This window comes from Crotalus tigris, unplaced genomic scaffold (assembly GCF_016545835.1).
Source record: "Crotalus tigris isolate CLP2741 ecotype Arizona unplaced genomic scaffold, ASM1654583v1 scf7180000017753.6788120, whole genome shotgun sequence".
Lineage (NCBI taxonomy): Eukaryota > Metazoa > Chordata > Lepidosauria > Squamata > Viperidae > Crotalus > Crotalus tigris.
This window is the reverse complement of record NW_024096615.1, coordinates 427,014-453,919: the sequence shown is the minus strand read 5'-3', so window position 1 is coordinate 453,919 and position 26,906 is coordinate 427,014. Positions and strand designations below refer to the sequence as shown.

The window sequence follows — 26,906 nt, the reverse complement described above, 5'->3', positions numbered from 1 at the left end:
CTTTTCAAATTACATTTCCAACATTTAGGGGAGACATTGGTATACATTTTAGACAATCTTGTGGGTGGGAGATGCCATCTATAAAACATTTTGTAAAGGTTCTCTTTGTAAGAGGTGGCCAAAGTAAGCTTCTTGTTTCTTGCCCATAGTTCTTGCCATATATGCAGATCAAAATTAAGACCAAAATCCTTACTCCAATTCAACATAGTCACTTTTACTTGTTCCTCGTACGTTGCCTGATCTTGCAAATAGTAGTATAATTTTTTAATCATTTTATCCTCCGACCCCAAAATTATTTTATCCAATTCTATTGGTTCTAATTTAATGCCTAACTCTTTTTTGTCTTTCCGATATCTTGCCTGCAGTTGCAGGTATGCCCACCATTCTAATTCTATCCCTTCATCGTGGATGGTTTTCCTGGATTTCAATTCCCCTCTTTCATCTAAGATATTTTTATATGTTATGATCTTGTCTAATTGAGTAAATTTTGGGTGTACATATATTTCTAACGGTGAGATCCAACTAGGTATTTGGGTATAATTTGGTTGCCAAATTTTTGTCCATACATCAATAAGAGCTTGCCTAATATAGTGACTTCGAAAATATTTATGTACTTTATATTTATGATCCCATAATATGGCATGCCATCCTATTTGTAGGTCATGGCCCTCCAGACACAATAGTCTCCTATTTTTTAGTAATATCCAATCTCTTACCCATACTAATGCTGCGGCCTGGTAATATTTCTCCAAGTCTGGAAGACCAAATCCCCCCCTTTCCTTTGAGTCCTGTAGTAATTTTAATTTAATCCTTGCTCTTTTTCCTTGCCAGATGAATTTACACATCATTTTGTTCAAATTTTGAAAAAATTTCTTGTCTAATTTTATAGGTATACATTGGAACAAAGATAAGATTTTGGGCAACACATTCATTTTAATCACCGCAATTCTGCCCATAAAAGAGAGCTGTAGGTTAGTCCAAATATCAAAGTCTTTTTGAATCTGTTCTATTAACTTATCATAGTTATCCCTTTTAAGCGTAGCGCATTTGGCAGTCAGTTGTATCCCTAAATATCTAATTTTATTTGTAATTTGAACACCAATTCTGTCAACCAATTCATTTTTCTGTATTTTAGTCATATTTTTGACAAGCATTTTAGTTTTTTCTTTATTTATTTTTAAACCTGCTATTTCCCCGTATCTATTCAATGTTTCCATCAGTCTAATCCCTGATTGTAGTGGTTCTTCAATAATAAAAACTAAATCATCTGCAAAGGCTTGTATTTTAAATGTCTCTTTCTTGATTTCTAGACCTTGGATCTGTTCATGTTGCCGGATTGCTCTAGTTAATACCTCAAGAGATAATATAAATAACAATGGTGATAGTGGGCAGCCTTGCCTTGTGCCTTTATGCATTTGGAAACTCTCAGTCAGTTCTCCATTGATTATTACTTTGGCCACCTGCTTAGAGTAAACTGATTTAAACATATTTAAGAAATTTTCCCCAAAGTCCATATACAATAATTGATTAAACATAAAATCCCATTTTACATTGTCGAATGCTTTTTGGGCATCAAGAAAAATTAAACACATTTGCTTTTCATTATGTACTTCATAATATTCCAATATGTCCAAAACAGTCCTAATATTGTTTCTTATATATCTTTTAGATAGAAAGCCGTTTTGATCAATATGTATAAAATCCACTAAGAACCTTTCCAATCTTTGTGCCATTATTGCCATGAAAATTTTGTAATCTGAATTCAAAAGAGAAATGGGTCTATAGTTCTTAATTTGTGTCAGGTTGGTGTTTTCTTTAGGAATCAACGTGAGGAAGGCTTCTTCCCATGAAGCTGGTATTTTAGCTTGGGTTAAAACCTCGTTAAATAAGTCCAACAGCATTGGGCTTAAAGATTCTTGTGCAATTTTATACATTTCTGCAGGTATACCATCTGGCCCAGGTGTTTTATTATTCTTCTGTTTCTTAATTGCGACCGAGAGCTCTAAATGTGTTATCTCTTTATTTAGGAGAGTTTTAAATTCTTCTGGCACCTTGGGTAAATCGACTAGTTGTAAATACTGTACTATGTCATGGTTATTTCTCTTTTCGTCGTCCTTATATAAATTCTTGTAAAACTCATATGCCACTAGCTTTTTTCCTTCGTTCTGGCACACCATATCACCTTTGGCGTTATAAAGGTTGGTAACTCTCTGCTTATTATTGTGTTTTTTGATTTTATAAGCCAACCATCTCCCTGGTTTATTGGCATTTTCAAAGAAATTTTGTTTAGTACGTTTTATCTGCTGTCCTAGATCTTCCTTCGTAATAATATCCATCTTATGTTTAATTAAATCAATCTGTTGTTTCAAATCACATCTTTGTGGTTCATTTTGCAGGTTATCCTCAACTTTACGTAGTTCTTCTTCCAGTTGTCTTTGGCGTTGTGTTTTGATTTTGTGTTGCCTAGCCATATAAGAAATTACAACGCCTCTCATGTAGGCTTTGGTTGTATCCCATAAATTTTGGCAGTTTGTATCCTCCTTCTTGTTTGACTTAAAAAACAGATCCAATTGTTCTTCTAATTTTGATTTGAATTCTTTATGATTTAAGATTGCCCTTTTTAAAGTCCATCTCCTCGTGTTTTTTTGCCCCTTCCATTTAATTCTAATCGGATTGTGATCAGCCCAGGTATTTGTATCAATCATAATCTCCTCTACTTCTAAATTTAAGTCAGCTGACATCCACACCATATCAATTCTGGACCAAGATTGATGACGTCCAGAATAAAAAGTAAACTGTTTTTTCCCAGGATTCCTTTCTCTCCAAATATCCTGTATATTGAACTCATCTACCATTTTAAAGAAAATATCAGATATTGTTCCTCTAATTCTTTTTCTATTCTTACCACATTTATAATCTAGATTATTATCCACAATTGCATTATAGTCACCCATTATACAAATGCTATCATGTTCCAATTGGCTAATAATGTTGTAGAGTTTTTTATAGAAACGTTTTTGCCCCTCATTCGGGGCATAAATTCCAACCAAAAGAATTTTGGTTTTATTCAAAATTACTTCCACAATTAGAATTCTGCCATCTTCGTCCTTATAAATTTGCTTAGCCACAATTTCTTGTTTAATATATACTACCACACCTCCTTTCTTATATTGCGAAAGTGCTGCGAACATATTCCCCAGTTTGGGACAATTTAATAAATATTGATGTTGTTTTTTAATGTGGACTTCTTGTAACATTATTATATCTAAATTCATCTTATTGAGCCTATTGAAAAACTTCTTCCTTTTTGTTGGAGAGTTGAGGCCATTAACGTTGATAGATATAGATTCAACACATTTCTTCCCCTCCTTATCTATGTTTAGATCTAGTTACTATTGCTGGTCTAGACTCTTGAGTTTGTAAATCCTTCCCTCTTTCCACTGTTGATCTTATCGGTCTAGCCTCTTTAATTTCCTTAAACCTACTCTCCTCCTGCTTTTCTTCATTTTTCCCTTCATCGGTGTCCTCTCGAAGCTCAACTCTAGCTTCAATGGCTTGCACCAGTGTCTCTCCTTCCTCTCTTGCTTCTCTTTCAACTAAATCTTCCTTACTACCAAAGTTTTCCCTGTAGAATTCCTCTGCTTTTTCTATTGAGTCTAGGCGAAACTTTTTCTCCTGCCATGTTACCAGAATTCCTTCCGGAGTTAGCCATCTAAAATTGATATTTTTCCTTATCAGTTTGGAAGTTATGTATTGGTAAGGCCTTCGCAGGTCTCTCACTCTTTTGGGCACTTGTTTAAGTACAATCAGCTGTTTACCTCGATATTCCAGTGTATCATCTCTGAATCTGAAAAGAATTTCATCCCTAACTGATTTCTTAATAAACCTAATGTGCACTTCTCTGGGAAGATTGTGTCGTCTTGCGTAATTTGTGTGTATTCTATAGGTTTCATCTATCTCATTGGCCATCTCCTCTCTTGTAGACCCCAACGCTCCTGCTAGAATATCTGACATTATTACTGGGAGGTCTTCACCTTTCATCTCTCCTACATTTTGAAACCGTAGATAATGAGCAGCCTTCTCAAGTTCCAAAGAAATAACTGTGGTTTCTAATTCTTTATTGGCTTGAACTAGCCTTTCATTCATTTCATCCACTCTCTGCTCTTCTTTATCCATCCTTTCCTCCATTTCTACTAGTTTTTGTTCATTTTTCATAAGTTGGTGGTGGAAGGATTCAAATTTCCCATCCATAGATTTAATTTTATCTTTAAGTTCACCTGTATCATTCCTTATTTCACCTATTTCTTTTTTCAGATCTTCATGGTTTTTACACATTAACTCTTGCATTGATTGCAGCATTTGTTGCAAGTCTTTAAGTGGGTTTGCCCTATCTTTTTGAGCCATTTCTTCTAGTGATCTTTGCCTAACAGAACCTGGTTCCAGCAATGTAGTTTGAAGTGTCTGCTTTCTCCCTATTCCAGCCCTTGTAAGATTTGGAGTACTAGACATTTTTTTCAATTTTCCAAACCAACCTCCCCACTTATTTACAATTGTTAAAATGTTTTCCAGAGTATCAAAGTTGTTACTAAGAATCAAGAAGTTCTTAACATTACAAGGCAAGGGCAAATTTGCTACACAGTCTCTTTCCCTAGTAGTTTTTCCCTTCCCACTCTTACAGCAATTTTCGATTTAACCAGCAGGTGTCACTCTAATATTGTCTCTGGTATTAAATTTGTCTATTCATTCCAAAATGTCTACCTCCGTTTTTTTTCTTCCAAGCGATCTCCCTTGTGCCTTAGAGTAGCTAGCCTTCCAGGGCTAAATTTCAGTCTCTGGAGTAAGGGAAGAAGGAGGATGCCCCCTTTCTCTTCTCCACAAATCCAGCCAACGTAGCAAGTAAGCAGGCAAGCCTTTTTAGCCAAACCTTCCTTTTCGCCGCTTTTCCAGGAGCGAGGGAAATCCCTCCTCCCCTCTTGTAGGCTACTAAAGTCAGTAAGTTTCAAGCGAAATCCTCCAGTACGATCTCACACCAGATCCCTTCTAGCCAGAATCTCTGCTCAGATGAATTTGACTGGAACTGTCATGTCACCGTCCAGCTTTTCCACCGCTAAGCTTCGGCCAGCTGACTGGTGTCATTTCTTCACTGCCGCCATTGTCGGCCGTTTCCCCTTCTCTGCTTGACTTGTCAAAGCTTCTCCTGGGTTCGTGGCTCCTGGCTGCCGCCTGAATCCACTCCCCAGGGCGCCTTGTTGTTCCCAGTCCCCCTCCAGGGAACTAGGGACCCCAAAGGATCTGTCAAACAGTTGGGAACGGGGTTAGATGCTTCAGAGAATCATCCAACACACCTGTTCTTCCTGGCAGCTGGCCCCGCCTCGAGGCAGAATTCTTCCTTAAAGCACATTTTGTTTGGGAAACAAAATATCTGCACTACATAGTTGAACCCAAAACTAAATTCCCTTCCCCCCCAGATACAAAGTAACAAAGTGCAATTCCCACCCCCAATATGTTGTCATAAGTCACATTCTCCAATTAGCTTAAAACGCGGGCTTTCTCCCTAGCTCAACACGCCAAAACGTTATCAGCTTGTCCTTGGGTTCCCACAAATAGCGTTATTGTTGTGAGTAGTTGCGTTTTCATTCCAACCCCCCCTTCTACACCTGATTTCTAAATAACAGGAAAAGCATATTAAAGAAGAAGAGAAAATGGCTGCATTTTCATCAGTCGTCAGAGCGGGAACATTCAATGTTAACAGCGTTGATATCCGGGCCCCCTTACAAAAAGGACAAATCCTGCAATTCAAATAAAAGCATAGGTTAGGGATTGCCCCTGGGTTTATTAGGGTGCTTCTCTTAGAATTTACTAATAAGCCTATTGGCTTTCACATCACTTGATTTCACCCATGTGGCTTCAGACAATGGATATCCTTTCTACTGTACTAAATACTGTAACTTTCCCTTAAAAAGTCTAGAATCAAGAATATGCTTCACTTCATAATGAGTCTGTCCAGCTATCATGAGAGGACCAGGTGCCTTCTTAGGGGGAAGTCATAAGGTAGAACCTCGGAAAGGTTTCAGTAGGCTACAATGGAACACGGTGGATTTTCCCTAAGAGTCTGGGAAGCTTTAGCGCCACTGTGACTGGATTAATGATTCTTACAATGGGGAAGGAACCTAGGTATTTTGGTACCAATTTCCTGTTGGGCAACTTTAGTCATAAATATTTGGTGATAAGTAAACTTTTCCCCAAACCTGGAATGATTTTTGGGGAGCCCTTTTTTATCTGCTTATTTTTTATATATCTCAGAAGCCTTTTTCAGAGTGATTTTCGTTTTGTCCCAAACCTCCTCCCATCCCCTCACCCACTGTTCAAGCATTTGGGAAGTAGAAGGTCCCTGAGGATATTCGGGTATTGGGTTGAACTCTCTTCCTGTGGCTACTTTAAAAGGCGTAAAGCCGATGCTGCTGTGAACAGAGTTATTGTAAGCCATCTCTGCAAAAGAGAGGAGGTCAACCCAGTTCATTTGCTGATAATCCACATAACATCTCAGATACTGCTCCATCATTGAGTTGCTTTTTCAGCTTCCCCATTTGTAGATAGGTGAAAAGCTGACGATAGTCTTTGCGATGAGCCAATTAACTTGAGGAAACCCCTCCAGAACTTGGCTGTAAACTGCACCTCCGGTCTGAGATTATCCACTTTGGCATGCCATGCAGCCTGTAAATGTTCTTCAGAAACATCTTGGTTAGTCTCTGGGCTAAAGGGAGTCCTTTGCAGGAAATGAAATGAGTCTGCTTTGAAAATAGATCTATCATAGTCCAAATCACCGTATTCCCCCTACTTTCAGGTAATTACACTATAAAATCCATAGCAATTTCTTCCCATGGCTGGGAAGGGTCCACAACCGGTTGTAATAGTCCAGGGGTTTTTCTCAGAATTCTTTTCATGGTGGCACATACAGCAAAGCTCTTGACATGGTTTTCCACATCCCGCTTCAAAACCCGGCCACCAAAATTGTTGACGAACCAGATGCAGCATTTTTAAAAAGCCAAAGTGTTCAGCTTGTTTCACATCGTGACCGTGCTGGAGAGCATTGAGATGGAGGGTTTCGGGCAAATACAACTTCCCTCCTTTGTAAGCCAATCCATCCCTGCACATCAAGGGGGTTTGATTGTCCTTGAACCATCAATCGTTGAGGAGTTCCTGTTTTAATTTCTTTGTCCCAGGGTCATCGGGATTTGGGACTTTTGAAGATGGAGCTCTTGTGGCAGTAGTTGAGAAGCAGCTTGCAATGTAGATATAATTGATTCATTAACCTCTTCATGCTGGTTCTTACATTGCAGTCATCTAGCTAAAACGTCAGCTTAAAAGTCCCCCCCCCCCGGTATGTACTTCAGGGTGAAGTTAAATCGGTTAAAGTATTGCACCCCCGTACTTGCTTCGGGGACAGCTTGTGGGGAGTTTTCAGTGCCTCTAGGTTTTTTTGTGATCAGTCCATACCTCGAAAGGCACCTTTCTCCCTTCTAGGTAGTGTCGCCAGTTTAATACAGCCCAATGAATTGCGAAGGCTTCCTTCTCTCCCACTGCCCACCTTCTCTCACAGTCGGTGAACTTTTTCGAGGTGTAGGCACAGGGCTGTAGGACCCCCTCATGATTCTTTTACAATAGTACAGTTCCGACGGCCACATCACTGGCATCAGCTTGAATCACAAAGGGTTTCCCCGGATGTTTTAGGACTGGCTCAACCGCAAATAGTCTTTTCAAATTCTCAAAAGCAGTTTGACAGTTCATAGTCCATGTTAGCGGTTGGCCCCTTGGTGACTTCCCCATCTTTGCCTGTTTTCAACAAGTCCGTGAGGGGTAAAGCACTTTCGGCAAATGAGGGGATGAATTGTCAGTAAAAGTTGGTGAACCCCAGAAAGCTGTGAAGCTGTTTGCGAGTCTTTGGTAGTTGCCATTTGATTATGGCTCTCATTTTAGCAGGGTCCATTTCAATGCCCTCACTGGAAATTCTGTAGCCTAGGTAATCCAGTCGGGTCTGATGGAATTCACACTTTGATAATTTAACACACAGGTTGGCAACCTGTGGCTCTGGAGCGGCATGCAGCTCTTTGAGCCTTCTGCGGCTCCCAGCCTCCTCCACCATTTGCAGAGACAGAGAGAGAGAGACAGAGAGAGAGGGGCACTTGCACTTCCCTTCTCTTTCTCTTTCTCTTATAGACTTGACCCCTCGTGGGGCTCCTGATTGGTTCTGCGCCTGGGTGCCCCACCCCCCTGGGAGAAGTGCAGCCAGGAAGTCCCTTTCCTGGGCTGACCCCGTCCGAGGTGCATGTGGCCAGGGAGCCGCATGGGGTAGCCCTGGGAGTGGCCCGCCAGAGCCTCTGCTGAGCAGGCCAGTCCTGCAAGCCGCGGCCCCAGGAAAGGGGTCTGCCCCGTTTAGGGTCAGTGTTGCTCTGTTGCCCAAATCCTGAAGGCACACGGCTTGCTTTGAACAGGAACGCCCCCCCAAAGTCCTGTGTGTCTCCTGAAGCCCACCGAGAGATGGGAGGGGAGGCAGTGGTAGCTTGTCTCTCAAGGGACCTCTCACCAGCCCGGTGGATCTGCTGGGTGACCCCCGCCTGGGAAAGGGAGGTAAGCAACAAGTGCTGGATCCCCCGCGGGGGAAGCTTGCTCCATCCTTCCTTTCCTCCCCGGAGGCTGCTTCTGAAAAGGGGGGGGACCAATTGAAGTGGGAGGACCCGTCCCCAGCCCATTCCCACACCTCCGGGGTCCTGTGGCTTCCTGGGGAGACTGGCTCAGGGCTGGGGGGGGGAGACGAAGCCAGGCGCTGTAGGAGCCCCAGAGCTGGAGGGAAGAAGGGCCGCCTGTTGGCCGGGGGGTTCCTCTCCTTAGGGCAGGGGTTCCTGGAACCCCGGCTCCCCTCACAGCTCGATGCTGGGCTTCCCCCGACTATCCTGGAGGCTGGTTTGCAGAGGGGCTGCGTTGGGGTCCCCAGATGGGCAGGGCAGGGAATTGGGTCTGGACTGGGTCTTCTGTAAGACCCAGGGGTGTCTCTTTCTGATTCTGCTCAGTTCCAGGTTTTTGCTCCGAAGGGAGCCCAGCTGAGCAGCTTTGGGGGTCTTCAAAGGGGGGCTGGCTATGCCGCTCACTGGTCAGAGCTGAAGGGTCAACCCCTGCCCCGGAGAGAGAGAGAGAGAGAGAGAGAGAGAGAGAAATATTGAAGGAATTTGCCAGGGTGACCGAGCGCTGATGTTCAGCCTTGCACCACGTGGCAGCAGCGGCTCTGAACCTGGAAGGTTTCCAGGGTGTGACTGAGCATATTCGGGCTGGACAGACGGCTCTTTCCCCCTTACCACTCCTTCAATGCCCCAGAGTTGCTTCCCCAGGTCTGCTGGTGGCTCCCTTCCCGCTTCATGCTCTGCATTGCCTCTGTGGCCACTGCGTCATCTCAGCCACCAGCAGAATCATCCTCATGGTTAGCCTCTTCCTCTGCCTTGGGTATGGAGCTGGCTTGGGCTGCCGTGTGGACGGGAGGCTGGAAATAGACGCATCCTATTTTGACGGAGGGAGCTGGGTTGGTGCAAGTGTGTGTGTGTGTTCCCCCCTCTTGCTGTTTCTTAAGTTGCTTCCCAGTTCAAGTTAAGCAGAATTGGTGCGGTCGCTTCTTTAATTAAATCCATCTGGATTTGGGCTTTCAATTTAGCAGTTGGTGTTTTCAATAGTGCAAAAATCTGTTTTGGTAAGGCTGGGTTTCTCAACCTCTGCAACTTTCAGAATTCTGTGAGTTGAAGCCCACCATCCCTCCTCTGAAAGTTGCAGAGGTTGAGAAACACAGCTAGAAGGACTGCCAGTTTTATTTAGCCTGGCAGGCTCTTTTGAGATTTGGAGGTAGGGACGTGTTGTGGCTGCTCTCAAAAATGGCTAACTGATGGGTGTCTATCTTTTCTCTAAGTGGGTTTCTCTGCTATGAAGATCAGGAGGGCAGAGATCTATTCAGAAGAGAGTGATTTATTAGAATTCTCGAAGAGAAAGAAAAAAGGGAGGGAGGGAGAGAGAGAGAGAAGGAGAGAGGGAGAGAGGAAAGAGAGAAAAAGAGAGGGAGAGGAAAGAGAGGAAGGAGAGAGGAAAGAGGGAGAGGAAAGAGAGGAAAGAGAAAGAGGGAAGGAGGAGAGGAAAAAGAGAAAGGGAGAGGGAGAGGAAAGGAAGAGAGAAAGAGGGGAGGAGAGGAAAAAAGAGAAAGAGAAAGGGAGAGGAAAGGAAGGGAGAGAAATGGAGGAAAGAGGGAGAGAGAAAAATAGAGAGAGGGAGAGGAAAGAGAAATAAAGAGAGAGGAAAGAGAAAGAAAGACGGGGAGAGGAAAGAAAGAGAGGGAGAGGAAAGAACATGAGAGGGAGAGAGGAAAGAGAGAGGGAGAGGAAAGAAAGAGGGAGAGGAAAGAGAGAGGGAGGGAGAGAGAAAGAGGGGAAAGAGGGAGAGGGAGAGGGAGAGGAAAGAGAAAGAGAGAGGGGGGAGGTAGAGGAAAGAGGAAAGAAAGGGGGGAGGGAAGGAAAGAGAGGGAGAGGAAAGAGGGAGAGGAAAGAGGAAAGAAAGAGGGAGAGAAAAAGGGAGAGGAAAGAGAGAAAGGGAGAGAGAGAGGAAAGAGAAAGAGGGAGAGGAAAGAGAGAGAGAGAGAGAGAGAACTCATGTACAGCAGCCTCTATTGTTAATTAAACTCTTCAATCAAGCTCCCCCGTGTGCGCAAGTTTTGCGGCTCCCAGTGTTTTCTTTTCTCTGGGAAATGGGTCCAAGTGGCTGTTTGAGTGTTTAAGGTTGCAGACCCCTGGTTTAACATATAGTTTGGCATTCAACAATTTCTTTAACACTTTTTGCACTTGTTTCACGTGGTCAACCATATTCATGCTGTATATCAGGATATTATCAAGATACACTAAAACTCCTTCGTATAAATGATCATGTAGTACCTGGTGATCAGTTGTATGAAGACAGCTGGAGCCCCCTATAGTCCAAATGGCATGACTTTGAATTGATAGTTCCCCATGGGACAGTTAAAAGCAGTTTTCCATCCATCTCCTTCTTTTATTCTTACTCAGTAATATGCCTCTCTTAGGCCCAATTTAGTGAAGACGCTCCCCTTCGCCAGATGGGTTAGTAGGTACTTCAGGAGGGGGAGGGGGTACTTGTTCTCTATGCTCATAGCGTTTAACCCTTTATAGTCTATGTAGAGACGAAGTGACCCGTCTTTTTTCTCTTTAAATAACACTGGAGCTCCCACCTGAGATTTGGTGAATCCTCTTGCTAGGTTCTGTTTGACATACTGCTGCAGTTCATCCATCTCCAGGGGGGTCATGGCGTACATCCTCGGCCGTGGAAGTTAACTCCCGGTAACAGTTCAGTGGTGCAGTCATTGGACCAATGGGGTGGCAGGATGTTGCATTCTTTCTCACTAAACACCTCCGCTAGATCCCGGTATTTGCTGAGGATGAGTGGCTTGCCTGGTTGAGGCAGAATAGCTATATTTGCTAACTTGGTAGGTGGCCTAGACCAGGGGTAGGCAACCCAAAAAGAGCCACTTGGACCATTTCCCATCGAAAAGAAAACACTGGGAGCCGCAAAACCCTTTTGATATCTAAAATGAAGATAACACTGTATATATCCTTTTTTACCTTATGTATGTATGTATGTAATATGTGTTTGTGTGTGTATGTACTGTGTGTATGTATGTATGTATGTATATATGTATATATATACAGTGGGGCAAAAAAGTATTTAGTCAGCCACCAATTGTGCAAATTCTCCCACTTAAAAAGATGAGAGAGGCCTGTAATTGTCATCATAAGTAGACCTCAACTATGAGAGACAAAATGAGAAAACAAATCCAGACAATCACATTGTTTGATTTTGAAAGAATTTATTTGCAAATTATGGTGGAAAATAAGTATGTGGTCACCTACAAACAAGCAAGATTTCTGGCTCTCACAGACTTGTAACTTCTTCTTTAAGAGGCTCCTCTGTCCTCCACTCATTACGTGTATTAATGGCACCTGTTTGAACTTGTTATCACTATAGAAGGCAGTCATACTCCAAACTCCACTATGGTGAAGATCAAAGAGCTGTCGAAGGACACCAGAAACAAAATTGTAGACCTGCACCAGGTGCTGCAATAGGCAAGCAGCTTGGTGTGAAGAAATCAACTGTGGGAGCAATAATTAGAAAATGGAATACATACAAGACCACTGATAATCTCCCTTGATCTGGGGCTCCACGCAAGATCTCACCCCGTGGGGTCAACATGATCACAAGAACGGTGAGCAAAAATCCCAGAACCACACGGGGGGACCTAGTGACTGACCTGCAGAGAGCTGGGACCAACGTAACAAAGGCAACCATCAGTAACACACTACGCCGCCAGGGACTCAGATCCTGCAGTGCCAGACGTGTCCCCCTGCTTAAGCCAGTACATGTCCGGGCCCGTCTGAAGTTTGCTAGAGAGCATTTGGATGATCCAGAAGAGGATTGGGAGAATGCCCTATGGTCAGATGAAACCAAAGTAGAACTCTTTGGTAGAAACACAACTCATCGTGTTTGGAGGAGAGAGAATGCTGAGTTGCATCCAAAGAACACCATACCTACTGTGAAGCATGGGGGTGGCAACATCATGCTTTGGGGCTGTTTCTCTGCAAAGGGACCAGGTTGACTGATCCGTGTACAGGAAAGAATGAATGGGGCCATGTATCGTGAGATTTTGAGTGCAAACCTCCTTCCATCAGCAAGGGCATTGAAGATGAAATGTGGCTGGGTCTTTCAGCATGACAATGATCCCAAACACACTGCCCGGGCAACAAAGGAGTGGCTTCGTAAGAGTTTCAAGGTCCTGGAGTGGCCTAGCCAATCTCCAGATCTCAACCCCATAGAAAACTTTTGGAGGGAGTTGAAAGTCCATGTTGCCCAGCGACAGGCCCAAAACATCACTGCTCTAGAGGAGATCTGCATGGAGGAATGGGCCAACATACCAGCAACAGTGTGTGCTAACCTTGTGAAGACTTACAGAAAACGTTTGACCTCTGTCATTGCCAACAAAGGATATATAACAAAATATTGAGATGAAGCTTTGATATTGACCATATACTTATTGTCCACCATAATTTGCAAATAAATTCTTTCAAATCAAACAATGTGATTGTCTGGATTTGTTTTCTCATTTTGTCTCTCATAGTTGAGGTCTACCTATGATGACAATTACAGGCCTCTCTCATCTTTTTAAGTGGGAGAACTTGCACAATTGGTGGCTGACTAAATACTTTTTTGCCCCGTTGTATTACCTTGAGTGTTTTTTGATACACCCTATCGGCCCAAATAATGGGAGAAAGAAATCTTTTGCCTGTATCAGCTCAATCTAGAGCCATCCGCAGGCAGCAGTCACTACTGCAATATTGTTTATATATATTTTATATTTTTGGATTGCTAACAAAGAAGGGAGAATGGAATAGCTATTTCGAGCCAATTAGCTCTCATCAGCCAGACATACCCTTCTGAGATTTGAACCTGGGCTGCTTGCACTTTAGGCAGCTGTGTTGACCTCTAGGGGAGGCCTAGAGGTCAACACAGCTGCCTAACGTGCAAGCAGCCCAAGTTCGAATCTCAGACGGGTATGTCTGGCTGATGAGAGCTAATTAGCTCGAAATAGCTATTCCATTCTCCCTTAACACTTTGTTAGCAATCCAAAATTAATATAATATAATATAGTATAGTATAGTATAGTATAATATAGTATAATTATTATATAATATAACAGACACAACACAACAACACATACATACATATATACATATACGTATACATATACATATACATATATATATATATATATATATATTTATCATAAAGGTAAAAAAGGATACATGCAGTGTTATCTTCATTTTAGATATCAAAAGGATCTCTCCTTCCCTCCCTCTCTCTCTCTCTCCCTCCCTCCCTCTCTTTCTGCCCTTGGTCTGCCAGTCCTTTCCCCCCCCTTTCTTTCCCCCCCCTCTCCAATCTTCTGCTCACCTGCAAGCTGGTTTCAAGCTGTTCTCCAACAAGCTCAGGGGTAGGCAACCTCGGCTCTTTTATGACTCATGGACTTCAGCTCCCAGAATTCCTTAATCAGCATAGCTGGCCTAGCTAGCTCTTTCCTGCCCTTCCTGCTTCCTGTAGAGATGCAGCAAAGGGAGGAGCCCTGCCCAAAAAGCTTTTCAGCTTGTCAGAGAACACCGTGAGTCCACTCTCTTTTACACACACACACACACACACACACACACACACACACAGAGAGAGAGAGAGAGACAGAGAGACAGAGAGAGAAACAGGGAAGCACAAGTGCTTCTCTCTGTCTCTCTCTGCAAAAGGCAGAGGAGGCTGGGAGCTACAGGGGAAGGCTCAAAGGGCCACATGCCCTGATTGAGGAAGATCAGGTTCTCTGGGTCACCCTCAAACATTGCTCTAAAGGTGGCGCCATCATGTTAGGAGAGATGCCTGGCTTTGATTATGATGAAATAGATATAAAAATATGTTGCTCTTTTATCTCCTATTTTATTGGATGTATATGCTACAGTTTTTTCAAATGGATTCTTTCTAACTTTGATTTTGAAGCATTTAGGGTTGTTGTTTTTTGAAGAACATGTCCTGTGTTTCAAAAACAGACAAGGAATTCCAGGTAGAATGATTTATTATCTTAGAGCAAACTTCCTAGTTTAGAATTTTCTTCCATTATTGTCTCATTCCATCCCTATCCCACCTCCTTTTCTTTTATATTGTTGAACTTTCTTAAGTATAAGGGCTTACATTGGAATTATTTCAAACATCTTTATGTCATATTTATCTGAGAAAGCTAAACGATACACATTCTGAGGTTTTTCTAATGCAAATGCCTATTACAGAAGATGCTTGCTAGATGTACCGTATATGCCGGCGTATTAGGTGACCCGGCATATAAGACGACCCCCATCTTTATAGCCGGGCCGCATTCCTAGAACGTCGTCTTATACGCCGGAAACTACCAGTATTTCTGGCATATAAGATGACTCGGCGTATAAGACGACCCCCGTCTTTGGCGCCGATTTCAGCGCTCGCGGAAGTCGTCTTATACGCCGGCATTTACGGTATTTTGTGATAATTTTTAACTATATATTAGTGGAGAAAGAGTAGAAGTTGATGTGATTTTATACATTGCAAAAACTAAAGACAACAACTAAGTGACCTTGGCTGATCTTGAGAAGCTAAGCAGTTTGGTCTTGTTTAGTACTTGACTACCAGAACGCCTTGGGCTGGAAAAGCAAAAAAAGCACTCTGAAAAAGGACTACACTGTTGCCAAGAAAAGTATAAAGATTGTCCACATATTTGCCAGGAGCTCAAAGGAGCCTTTATTTTAAGCTGCAGATAATATAATATCCAATCATACTACTTGATAAGATAGAAAAATGTGGATTAGACAGCATCACTACCAGATGGATTCGTAGCTGGCTGGCTGGCTGTACTCAGCGTGTAGTCCTCAATGGAACTGTGGGTACATGAAGGAAAGAGTGTAGTCGGATGCCCCAGGGCTCTGTTCTGGGCCCAGTGCTCTTCAACATCTTCATCAACGATTTGGATGAGGGGACAGATGGGGAACTCATCAAATTTGCAGATGACACAAAGCTGGCAGGAATAGCCAACACTTCAGAAGATAGGCTTAAGATACAGAAGGAGCTTGACAGGCTTGAACATTGGGTGCTATCTAACAAAATGAAATTCAATGGTGAAAAAAGTAAGGTTCTACATTTAGGCAAGAAAAACCAAATGCACAGGTATAGTATAGGTCAGTGATGGCAAACCTTTTAGAGACTGAGCGCCCAGACTGCAACTTGTGAGCTCTGCAGCTCTTCCGAGGGGAGGAGGAGGAGAGTGGGGAGGGGCTATGCTGGGATCGGGGCTCCTCGTGCCCTTCGTTGCCTGCCTGCTGTCTTATGCCGCAGATGCCGCAGTACTGCTTACCTGGCAGGGCAGGGGCGCGCTTGCACACAGTGATGCGTGTAGGGCTGCTTCGCGTGCATGGGCTGGGTGCACAGCCTCCTTGCCGCTTCTTCCCCTGTGGACATCAGGAGCATCCACCCCGCCTACCACTTGTCCCAAAGCAGCTGCCGCCGTCCGCGCTCTCCAGCCCGTCGCTGGCCAGCCGGGTGCACCAAGCTTGGGCCTCAGGTGGATGGAGGCCGGAGGGGAGCGAGAGCTGCGGCTGCCCGACTCCTTCTGCAAAGCGCAAACGGACACTGTGTCCTACTTATCTTCTCCAAACTCACATCCACCATCGCTTCCAAAGGTCATCTGCTTGCTCTCTCGCTCTCTCTCGCTGCACTCCTGCCAAAACCTGTTCCTTTTATAGGTTCCCCTCTCCTTGCCCAGCTGTTGCAGCTGTTCCCACAAGAGTGCTGCTAGATTCAGTTTCCCTGTCCTCTGCAATTCCCACTAGTCAGGCTCATGAGGAGAGGGGGAGGGGAGTATCCCTCTGGCGCGCATGCTGACAGAAAGGGCTCTGCATGCCCAGTTTGGCACGCATGCCATAGATTCGCTACCATGGGTATAGGTTGTACCTTGCTCAGGGATCTTGGAGTCCTATTTAAGACAATCACTTAAATATGAGCCAGCAATGTGCTGCAGCTGCCAAAAAAGCCAACATAGTGCTAGGCTGCATTAACATAGGGGTAGAATCTAGATCACATTAATGTTAATACCACTTTACAATGCCTTGGTAAGGCCACACTTGGAATACTGCATCCAGTTTTGGTCACCACGATGTGAAAAAAACGTTGAGACTCTAGAAAGAGTACAGAGAAGTGCGACAAAGATGATCAAGGGACTGGAGGCTAAAACATATAAAGAACGGTTGCTGGAATTGGGTATGTCTAGTCTAGCTTAATGAAGAGAAGGACGAGGGGTGACATGATAAGCAGTGTTCCAATATCTCAGGGGCTGCCACAAAGAAGAGGGAGTCAAGCTATTCTCTCTCTTTTTTAATGTTTTATTGATTTTCTAATTTTACATTTAAGTATTTAAAAAGTAACGTGGCGGCTGAGTTAATAGATAATTCAATGACATACAAGTATCTTTAGTACAAGTCTCATTCTACCACATTAAATATTTCCTCTTTTCTCCTTAGTATTTACTGTCTCACTTTTAACTAATACAATTCTTATTATATCAATTAAATAAAAATAACATTCTTAGATTTATCAATAAGTTTTAGTTTATACATATCATGGTTATTTTAACATTCAGTCTTTATAGACAATCAATGTCCTAATTAGTTTTTCCCCATTTTTAGTTTTCCATTAATATTTAAATTTAACATTTAATATTTATAATTCCAAGTTTTAATTAACCAAAGTTCCCTTTATCACAATTCATCACAAAGTCTAATATTCAGGATACACGTCTTATCTATTTGAATATATTCTATTTCTCACCATCTTACATTCTTATTGTCTATTAATTTCCAAATGTCTTAAATTTAGTAACCAAAATTTCTCTTGTTTCAACATCAAATACTTCCTCTCTTTTTCTCTTAATGTCTACTATCTCATATTTAAGGTAGTATAGTTCTTATTATATCAGCTAAGTAAAAACATGTTTATTACATTTATCAATAGATTTTTAGCTTGTGTATATCTTAATTACTTTTACATTCAGCTTTTATAAACAAATCAATATTCAAATTTCACTTTTAATATTTATACTTCTGAGTTTTAAATGATCAAAGTTTTCTCAGTTCATAACAAAATCTAGTATTCAGAGTACACATCTTGTCTATTTGAATATATTCTATTTTAATCCTCACTAATAAGTCAAAACCCCAATTTTCTTCAGCCTTATTCTAGCTTTCATTTTTTGCCAACTCGCCTTGCATATCTGTGCTTTTAAGTCATCAAATAGATCTCTCTCTATTATTATATACTGTATGTTGTTTGAGATAAAAGAGACCATCCAGTTGCCATTTTTTTAGAAGGCCTAACAAATTGTCCCTCTATTTTTCCATCTCAACATAGTTTTCCAGAAATGTTTGTCTTCCCTTCGGTCTGTTCTTCTTGATCCCCAGGTTTCTTCTGGTTTATATAGAAAGTCTTTTCCATTTTCAATGTTGTCAGTCCTTTTTCTGGGTTTTCCATTAACTGTGTTTGTTGATCAGTTGAATCTTCTATCATAGTATTTGATTGTTCCACTTCTTCTATTATATTCTGTATAGTTGATTCTTTAGTTGTAATCAAAGTTTGGATTCGTATATCTAGGCTTACATCTTGTTCTTTTCTGTAGCTTCTTATTTCATCAGAAGCTGTAAGAATAGTTTCATAAATTGCTTTCAACATAGAGAGAATCTGATCTTCATCCATGTTCTTTTAGTGGTGTGTCAAATTAAAAGCTTCACAATCAGAGAATGAAAATAATTTTGTCACTGAGTATAGAACACAGCTGTTATTCTCACAGCTGATATCTGCCAAGGTTGCAAAAGCCTTATCTATAGTCTGGGCTTCAAGCCAAGTCTTTTTTAGACAATAACAAGTTGTAAAATCAGGTTTAGTTACAAGATGTCGCCCATACCATTTAAGATTTTTTTTTCAAGTCCAAAATTTTTATAATCATTTTTCCAATTTTACTTCTTTTTTGTAAGTAAAAACCCAAATCTTCAATAAGAATAAAAAAATCTTTTAGTCCTCAAATTTTAGAAAGATAGAAATCCAGTTAGAATCAAGTTATTCTTTCAGCGTTTTAAACTCCCCTGGATAGTCAGTCGCCGCAGTTTAATTTTATCATTTTCTATGACTTTCTCTGTTTTATGATCCCACCAGTTCTTGCTTACAGGCAAATGATATTTCTTGCAGATACTCCAATGCACCATTGTTGCTACTTTGTCATGCCGTGCTTGTAGTCAGTCTGTGCGATCTTGTAGCAGCTTACCAGGTGGTCCACTGTTTCTTCAGCTTCTTTGCATAGGCGGCACTTACTGTCTGTTGCTGTCTTCTCAATTTTGACTTTGTATGCATTTGTTCTTAAGGCTTGGTCTTGTGCAGCCAGAATTAGTCCCTCGGTCTCTTTCTTCAATTTTCCTGCTCTTAGCCATTGCCAGGTCTTGTTATTATCTGCTTTCCCAGCTATTTTTTTTAATGTATTGGCCATGTAGTGCTTTGTCTTCCCATGCCTCTATTCTGTTCTTCATTTGGTCTTTCTTGTAGGCCAGTTTGGTCTCTCCAATAGTCAGTAAGCCTTCCTGATATACTAATATCAGTGCATCTTCATCACTGTCCTTCAGATATTCTTCCAAAGCCATTTTTTCTTCTTCAACCATCTGATGTACTTGCAGCATTCCATGCCCACCTATTTGCCTTTGTAGGTAGAGTCTGTCAGTGTCACTGTGTGTATGAAGGGCATGATTCAGTGTCATTATTTTTCTGATCTTCCTATCCATTGCTTTTAGTTCTGCTTGAGTCCAGTCCACTATTCCAGCTGTGTATCTAATGACTGGAATTTCCCAGGTGTTGATTGCCTTCATGGTCTTTTCTCCATTGAGTTTGGACTTTAAGATCTTGTTCACTCTCTTGATGTATTCACCTCTAATCTTTTTCTTCACTTCAGTGTGCTTGATGTTGTCAGCTTGAAGATACCCAAGTATTTGTAGTAATCTTCCTCATCCAGACTCTTAATGTTATTTTTGTGGGGCATCTTGATTCCTTCAGTTTTCACTATTTTTCCTCGTTTGATAGTAAGTGTGGCACATTTGTCCAAGCCAAACTCCATTGCAATATCTTGGCTATATATACAGACAGTGTTGAGCAGCGATTCTATTTCAGATGATGTTTTTCCATACAGCTTCAGATCATCCATGTAAAAGAGGTGGGTTAGTCTGGCAGATGTTTTTGATAGCCATGTCCTGAGTTTTCAGTATTGTTGACAGAGGAAACAGTGCAATAACAAATAGTAATGGTGATAATGAATCTCCTTGAAATATTCCTCTCTTGGTGTTAATCTCTCCCAGCCTCTCACCATTGATCTGCAACTGTGTCTTCCATTGTGCCATCGATCTTTGCACAAATTGGATGTTTCTACTGACTCCTGTTATTTCTAGGCACTTAATTATCCAGTCATCTGACAGAGAATCAAATGGTTGCTCTTCCTTTTCTTGCAGTTTTCCAAGATCATTTTGTCTATTAGGAGTTGATCTTTTGTTCCTCTGCTATTGGGGTGGTTTCCTTTCTGCTCAGGTGGAAAGAGATTGTTTGCAAGTAGATGCTGTTGTACTGCATCAGCTACCACACCAGTTAGCAATTTGAAAGTTGTTGGTAAGCAAGTAATTGGCCTGTAGTCCCCTTTTGCTGGATTTTTCATTGTAGCTTTTCCCAGTTGTTAGCCACTTTTCAATTTCTCCTCCTTGTAGTATATTGTTGAACTGCTTGGCAATGAATGGGTATATAACAGTTAGATGTTTTAACCAAAACCCGTGCAGTTCATCTTCATCTGGTGTTGACCAATTTTTTATCTTCCTTGCTCTTTTCTCTACCATTTTTGTTGTTATTACTAGTTCTTTCATTTCAACTTCTGTTTTATTTGCATCCACTTCTTTTAACCAAGCCGTATCCTTGTTGTATTTCTTTGGGTTATCCCATATCTGCTTCCAGAACTGCACTGTTTCTTCCTTGTCAGGTACTGACTGATTCATTGCAGTTTCTCCATTGATGGATTGATAGAAACATTTCTGGTTGGATTGAAATTGGAGGTTCTGCCTATAGTTTGCAATTCGAGCTTCATATCTACTGATTTTCCTGGCTATAGCTGTTATTTGTTGCTTTATTATTTCCAGTGCTTCCTTGATCTTCCTTGTTTCTAAGTGGTATTTCTTGATTAGGTGTTCTTTGATCTTCTTGTTCTTCAGCTTCTTTTCTTTCATCTATTCCAGCTTGCTTGCGTGTGATCTTAACTTGCTGATCTTATTTTCTAGTCTAACCTTCCATTTTTGTGGTGCACTGTTTGTTTGTTTTTCTTCTTTGTTGATTTTGCATCCCACGTATTCAGTTATAACTGCAGCTGTGCTGTACATTAGTTGGTTTGTTTCTTGCAGTGAATTGGTGCTTATACTTGATATTGCAGTATTTGCATTTTTTAATGCTTGTTCTAGCTGTTTCTTTGGAACAAGCTTCAATGCAGGCAGTCTTATTCTGTTGTTTTTGTGCTGTTCTAGATGCTCAGTTATTCTTTGTTTCAATTCTTTTATTTCTTTAGTTAGAGCAGTGATTCTCAACCGTCCTAATGCCATGACCCTTTAATACAGTTCCTCATTTGTGGTGACCCCCAACCATAAAATTATTTTCGTTGCTACTTCATAACTGTAATTTTGCTCTCCCTCTCTTTCTCTCTCCCTCTCTCCCCCTCCTTCTCTCTCCCTCTCTCCCTCCCTCTTCCTTTCTTTCTCCCTCTCTTTCTCTCCCCCTCTCTTTCTCCCTTTTTCTCCCCCTCTCTCTCCCTTTCTCCCTCTTTCTCTTTCTCTCTGTCTCTCTCTCTCTGTCACTCTTTCTCTCTCTCCCTCTCCCTCTCTCTCTTTCTCTTTCTCTCTTTCTCTCCCTCTCTCTATTTCTCTCTCCCTCTCTTCCTCTCAAAGATCCTTTAAATCCTTAAAAGTTATGCTTGGGTGGAAGACTTTTTCTTTTACAGATGGAGTGGGTTGGCAGACAAGTACTCAAAAAAAAAAAAAAGTGCGAATAGGTGTCCAGTAGCTAGCTTGAAGTTTGAACGAATTCTTTCTCTTGCCACCGGCTTCTAGAAGGAGCAAAAAACATCCAGCACTACAACCAGTCGCCCTGGATTGGCCATTCCAGGGCTTCCTGCACCGGCTGACTTAGTTGTCTGCAACCTCCTGTTGTTGCTTGAGGGGAGAGAAGGGACATGAGTGGAAGAGATTCCTTCTTTCTCATCTGAGGAGGGAAGTTATGTTGGACCGTCGACTCTGTGTCGAGCCCCATGGGCCCGACATTCGCGGGCAGGCGGGAACCCGCCCGCCAAGCCACCACCTCCCCATCGTCCTCCACGCTAGCCAGCTCCGTCGCCAGACCTCCCAGCTGACAAGCGCACATTCAGGGGGTCGCCAGCTGACGGGCACAGAAGATCAGCGCCGCGGTGGCCTCCCAGCCACCCACTTCTTCGGCTGGAGCAATTGCCAGGGCTTGCATAGTCACTGGCAGCGGGGAGCGCGTCAGCGGCCATTGGGGATCAAGCCAGCGGTTCTGTGCCACAGAGGCTTGAGGCGTGGGACGCGGAGCAGCGCGGTGCCGTGGGAGGCGGCAGGACAGGTGGGAGGGGTTACCTGCATCCTGTTGGCCCAATTCTGGAAGTCTGCCTGAATGAAGAATTTTAGGTCGAGTTGAAAGCGAGACAAGTTCCTAAGACCATCGGAAATATGTGTTTTCCGATGGTCTTAGGCAACCCCTGTGAAAGGGTCGTTCAACCTCCAAAGGGGTTGCGACCCATAGGTTGAGAACCGCTGAGTTAGAAGGTTTTGTTCTTCTTGAGGAACAGGTGCCTGGTTTCCAAATGAGAACAGTTGTATATTTCTGCTGCATTCCTTCACTGCCAACTCCCCCTGGTTTGCCTCTACATTCTGAATGAGTTCTGGCAAGGCTTTGATTTCTTTGCCATGGGTAAACCTTTGCAGTTTGTCCAGTTCTATTTCTGTGAATACTTTATTTCGTATTATAAATCAGTGTTGATATGCTAGTCTCTGTTCTGTTATTTTTGATTCTGGATGTTGTTCTTTCCAGAACTGGTGCATTCGTTTTAGATATCCTCTTCTTCTTGGACTTGATCTGTAGTAACAGATCATTATTTCTTTGTTTTCAGTCACTGCGTATTTGCGACAGGTAAACACTTTTCTTCCAGTAGTTCTGCAGCTGCTGGCCCTGGTTGCTCAGCCAGCAGTCCTGAGTCCTTTAACCCATTTTTCACCAGATATCCAGGAAAAAATAAAATAATAGTAATAATAATAATAATAATACTGTGGCAAAAGCAAGCAAGGGTAGTACCAATAGTGATAGGCTCCTTGGGTGCAATCCCAAAACAACTGGAGCACCACTTGAAGACCATTGGCATTGACAAATTCGCTATTAATCAATTGCAAAAGGCGGCCTTACTAGGAACTGCTTCCATCCTGCGACGATACCTGTAATACCATCAAACATCCACATCTGCCTATCCCAGGTCCTGGGTAAGGACTCGATAGGTAGACAAAATGCCAAATCCAGTCTGAACATCTGGCTGACTGTGCAACGATCCATAATAATAATTAAGCTGAAAACTTCTTAGCTATATTTTTCTTTGCTTGAACAAATATAAACGGTGACTCACAGGTGAAATTGCAATCCTGAAACATATTGTACTAAGTAGTACATGGAAGCTGTGATTTCTTCAAGAAGTCAAGTAGAGGAAAAATAGCAGAGAAAATAGGAGTTGCATTAAATAATCAACATAATGACAATACATGTATCCAGCCAAAGTCTGCTAGATTTGGGCCTCTTGAATAGAAGTAAAATGCTGAAATAATTATTAAAACAAGACTTTCTCAGACTGAAGCCCAAGTTTTCTTTAAAATGCTAGTATTAGAAAGTACAAATTTGAACTTCTGTATCTGATACATTTCACATTTCGTTAGACTTTGAATTTTTTTCTTTTTTTGCGGGGCTGTTCTAGTGCCAAGGATGATATTGATCTTGATGCCCTTGCTGCTGAAATAGAGGGTGCAGGTGCTGCCAAGGAACAAGAGCCTCAAAAATCTAAAGGCAAGAAAAAAAAAGAAAAGAAAAAACAGGATTATGAGTAAGTACAAAACTTATCTTTCATAGTTCTGATATAATTTAGGTTAGATGCATGGAAGCAAACTTTGTGAATATCCTTGTAGTATGTTATGGAGATGGGAGCTAAAACGCTATATTTGGAGTCATAGCTTGTGCAAGTGCATTTAATGATAACAAAGGGAATTGTGATAAAGATGACAGACACCAAATTTAGTTTTTCATCTCTGTAGTTTCACTAGCACTTTCAGCAATGGCAACATTTTGCAGAAATGTTTTGGTAGCATCCTACTGAGTTGTTCAGTCAGTACAAAATGTCTTGTCGTCCCTATTCATCTGTGTGCTATTGCCCATCAAACTATCATTTTCCCTTTAGTTTCACTGTCCAACTATTATATGAGAACTAGTGCACTGCTCTAAATTTCTTCTTAAGTAGTTTTCCAGATGAAGGAACATGAGACTGCCAATCTCATAGATACTTTAACTTGTTATGTGTTTATATGATACTTTTTAGCTTGAAAAATAAAATATGGCAGAGTATATACTGTAGAATTCACCCTCTCCTGTATCTCTCTTTCCTTTACAATGTTTTGGGCAGTTTCAAGAAGATGAAAGAGAAGGAATGTCATGATTTAGACTGCTAAACAACCCTACTTTAAATACTATGTATCTGAAATGGGTCATTTGCTTGAGTAGGGGGTTGGACTAAAGGATCACCAAGGTCCCTTTCTACTCTTTTATTCTCTTATTCTGTTATCAGACTTATCCAATGATTGACTTCTGTTTTCTTAGTGTATAAACAGGATCTAAATAATGTCATTCTTATTGCAGTGAAGATGATATCTTGAAAGAGTTGGAAGAGCTGTCTCTAGAAACACAAGGTGGGAGAGTTGAAAAAGAACCAGTTGTAGCAAAGGTAAAAATACTGCAAAACTGGTGCTCAAAGCTTTAAAATACTGTATGTCTTTTCTATCAGATTAATTCATCTGGAAACACACTATGTATAATAATTTAACACTGAAATTTATCCACTTGCCTGGAAAGTGGTTTGGAAAGTTATCTTGCGAGCAGAACATCTCCAAAATATTTGACCAGATTACTCAAAAGGCTTTTTTTTAACACTTCCATTGTTAAAAAAAAAAAAAAGCTGTTGATAGTTCACAGATATTAGCATTCTTGTTTGAAGTTATTTGTAAATTGTGCTTTCAGTATTGCATAATTCTTTCCCACACATAAATAATCCACTTTTTGATTTTTTTATACATTGCACGTATTAGAAATATAGCCAAAAAGAATATATACATCCTTAACCAATAGTGGTCAATCTAAAATAATGCTGACAATCCCATGGAATTAAAATGTGGCAGTGGTAGAAAAAAACCATAGCTTCATGTTCCCATGTCTAAACTGCATCATGAGAAATTAGGTGATTGTATCCATCCTTTAAACTTTCTCTGACATATCCTGTATACACAAAATGGATTTCTACATTGAATTATCCCATTTTAAGTAGAGAAGAAAATCATATGATAATATAGGAAATTAAACCCAAAAGGTAATGCAGTATACACAGTGAAATAATACCTTATAGAAGTGATGCAAGTAATATGACTGAATAAGAGTAAGATGTTTTAAATATAAGTCCAAGATTAACTTATATTTTATCTCAGTCCAATTAGTCTTAATGCTTAAGGAATGTCCGTATATTTCATTTATATCCAAAGCAGAGATATTTATATTCACCAATGAGAAAGTTTGCTTACAGTCCATATAACCAGATGCACAAAAGTATCAAAATACAACCTAAATCTCAATTTCCTTTACATACCAAAATCAACTTTGGTATAAAGTCTGATATATTTATAGAGTAACCAAAATTATATTTTAGTCTAACAATATTAGGAAATGGGGTATTTGGCTATCGATCTTTGAAGCATAATAATTCATCTGCATTTACTTTGCTTCCCAGAAAGCTCTGAAACTTTGTTGCCCTGATTTCCAGTGAATAAATGATGAATGAAGGTGCTAATGAAACCTTTCTTAAGATTACTGAGTATGGCAAGATTAAATGGCATCCTTATTCCATTCTTTATCCCCTTTATGCCTGTAAAATTCTTTATCCCCTTTATGCCTGTAAAATTAGAGCCCTGTCAGAATTTGGTACCAGTCCCAGCTTGCCAGGGAGCACAGTAGTCCTGTATGGTACTTTAGGTGTTCTGTTCCTGAGAAGTAGGTCTGGGTATGCATTGCCTGGCTGGTGCAAATATGGTACCCTGAGGGAGGGAGCTCAGCTTCATCCCCTGTCTTGCCATTTAATTTTTTTATGGTAGCTCTTGTCTACACTCATGCTTATCAGTTGTACCCAATCATGCCTCAGGAATGCAGGGCTGGGGAAAAAAAACCCCTACCCAGATCCTCATCCATGTCCTACTGACTCCCCTGAAAGACCCCCAGAGATGGGCTATAGCTGCTGGAAGGAGCAAAGAAATGCCCTGAAGAACAGGTTGTTGGTTTGAGGGGCTTGAGCCAGGGGAGATAGGCCAAGCAAAAAAAGGACCAGGAAGAAGGCTCCTGTCAAGAAAGGTGCACTGTTGACTGGGCAACTGTTTTCTGAGGGGGCTTGGGGTTGCACAAATTGTGGGACTGATAGGAGACAAATGGGTGCTCTGCAGAGTTGTTCCCAAGGCTAGCAGTGGTGACAGAACTCAATTAATGAAATCTGTGAGAAGGGTGGAAAGTGGTATAGCAGGAAGATGCCATAGAGTGATATTGCAAAACAGAGCTCTATGCTGCCATTCACCTTGTCAGGCAATTGCTATTTTCTGCCAACCCGCCTATCCAGGTAACTGTTGTCTTCCAGATGATTACTAGGAGAAATCTGACAGTCAGAGAAAGGGGAAGACAACAGCTTAGCTGCTGGGTAACCAGTCAGTTTGGTCCAAGTTCTGACAACAGTCCAGCTTTGTTAGAAGAGTTGCAAATGTAAGGGTTTTTACAAGCTTCAGATGTCAGTGCCCTCTTCTATAATTCTTGCCTCAGACTATTGCTGCCCAGCTGCCCACCATCCTGTC

At 41.5% G+C, this 26,906-nt stretch overlaps 1 protein-coding gene across 1 annotated transcript in view; it reads left to right on the top strand.

Moving 5' to 3' along the window:
- The window catches only part of EIF5B (eukaryotic translation initiation factor 5B), a 56,066-nt gene that overhangs the window by 4,553 nt on the left and 24,607 nt on the right, over nucleotides 1-26,906 (top strand). The window contains exons 2-3 of the mRNA XM_039340583.1: nucleotides 23,735-23,860; nucleotides 24,667-24,751. Coding sequence (XP_039196517.1) covers nucleotides 23,735-23,860; nucleotides 24,667-24,751 — 211 coding nt within the window. The remainder of the gene's footprint in view (nucleotides 1-23,734; nucleotides 23,861-24,666; nucleotides 24,752-26,906) is intronic.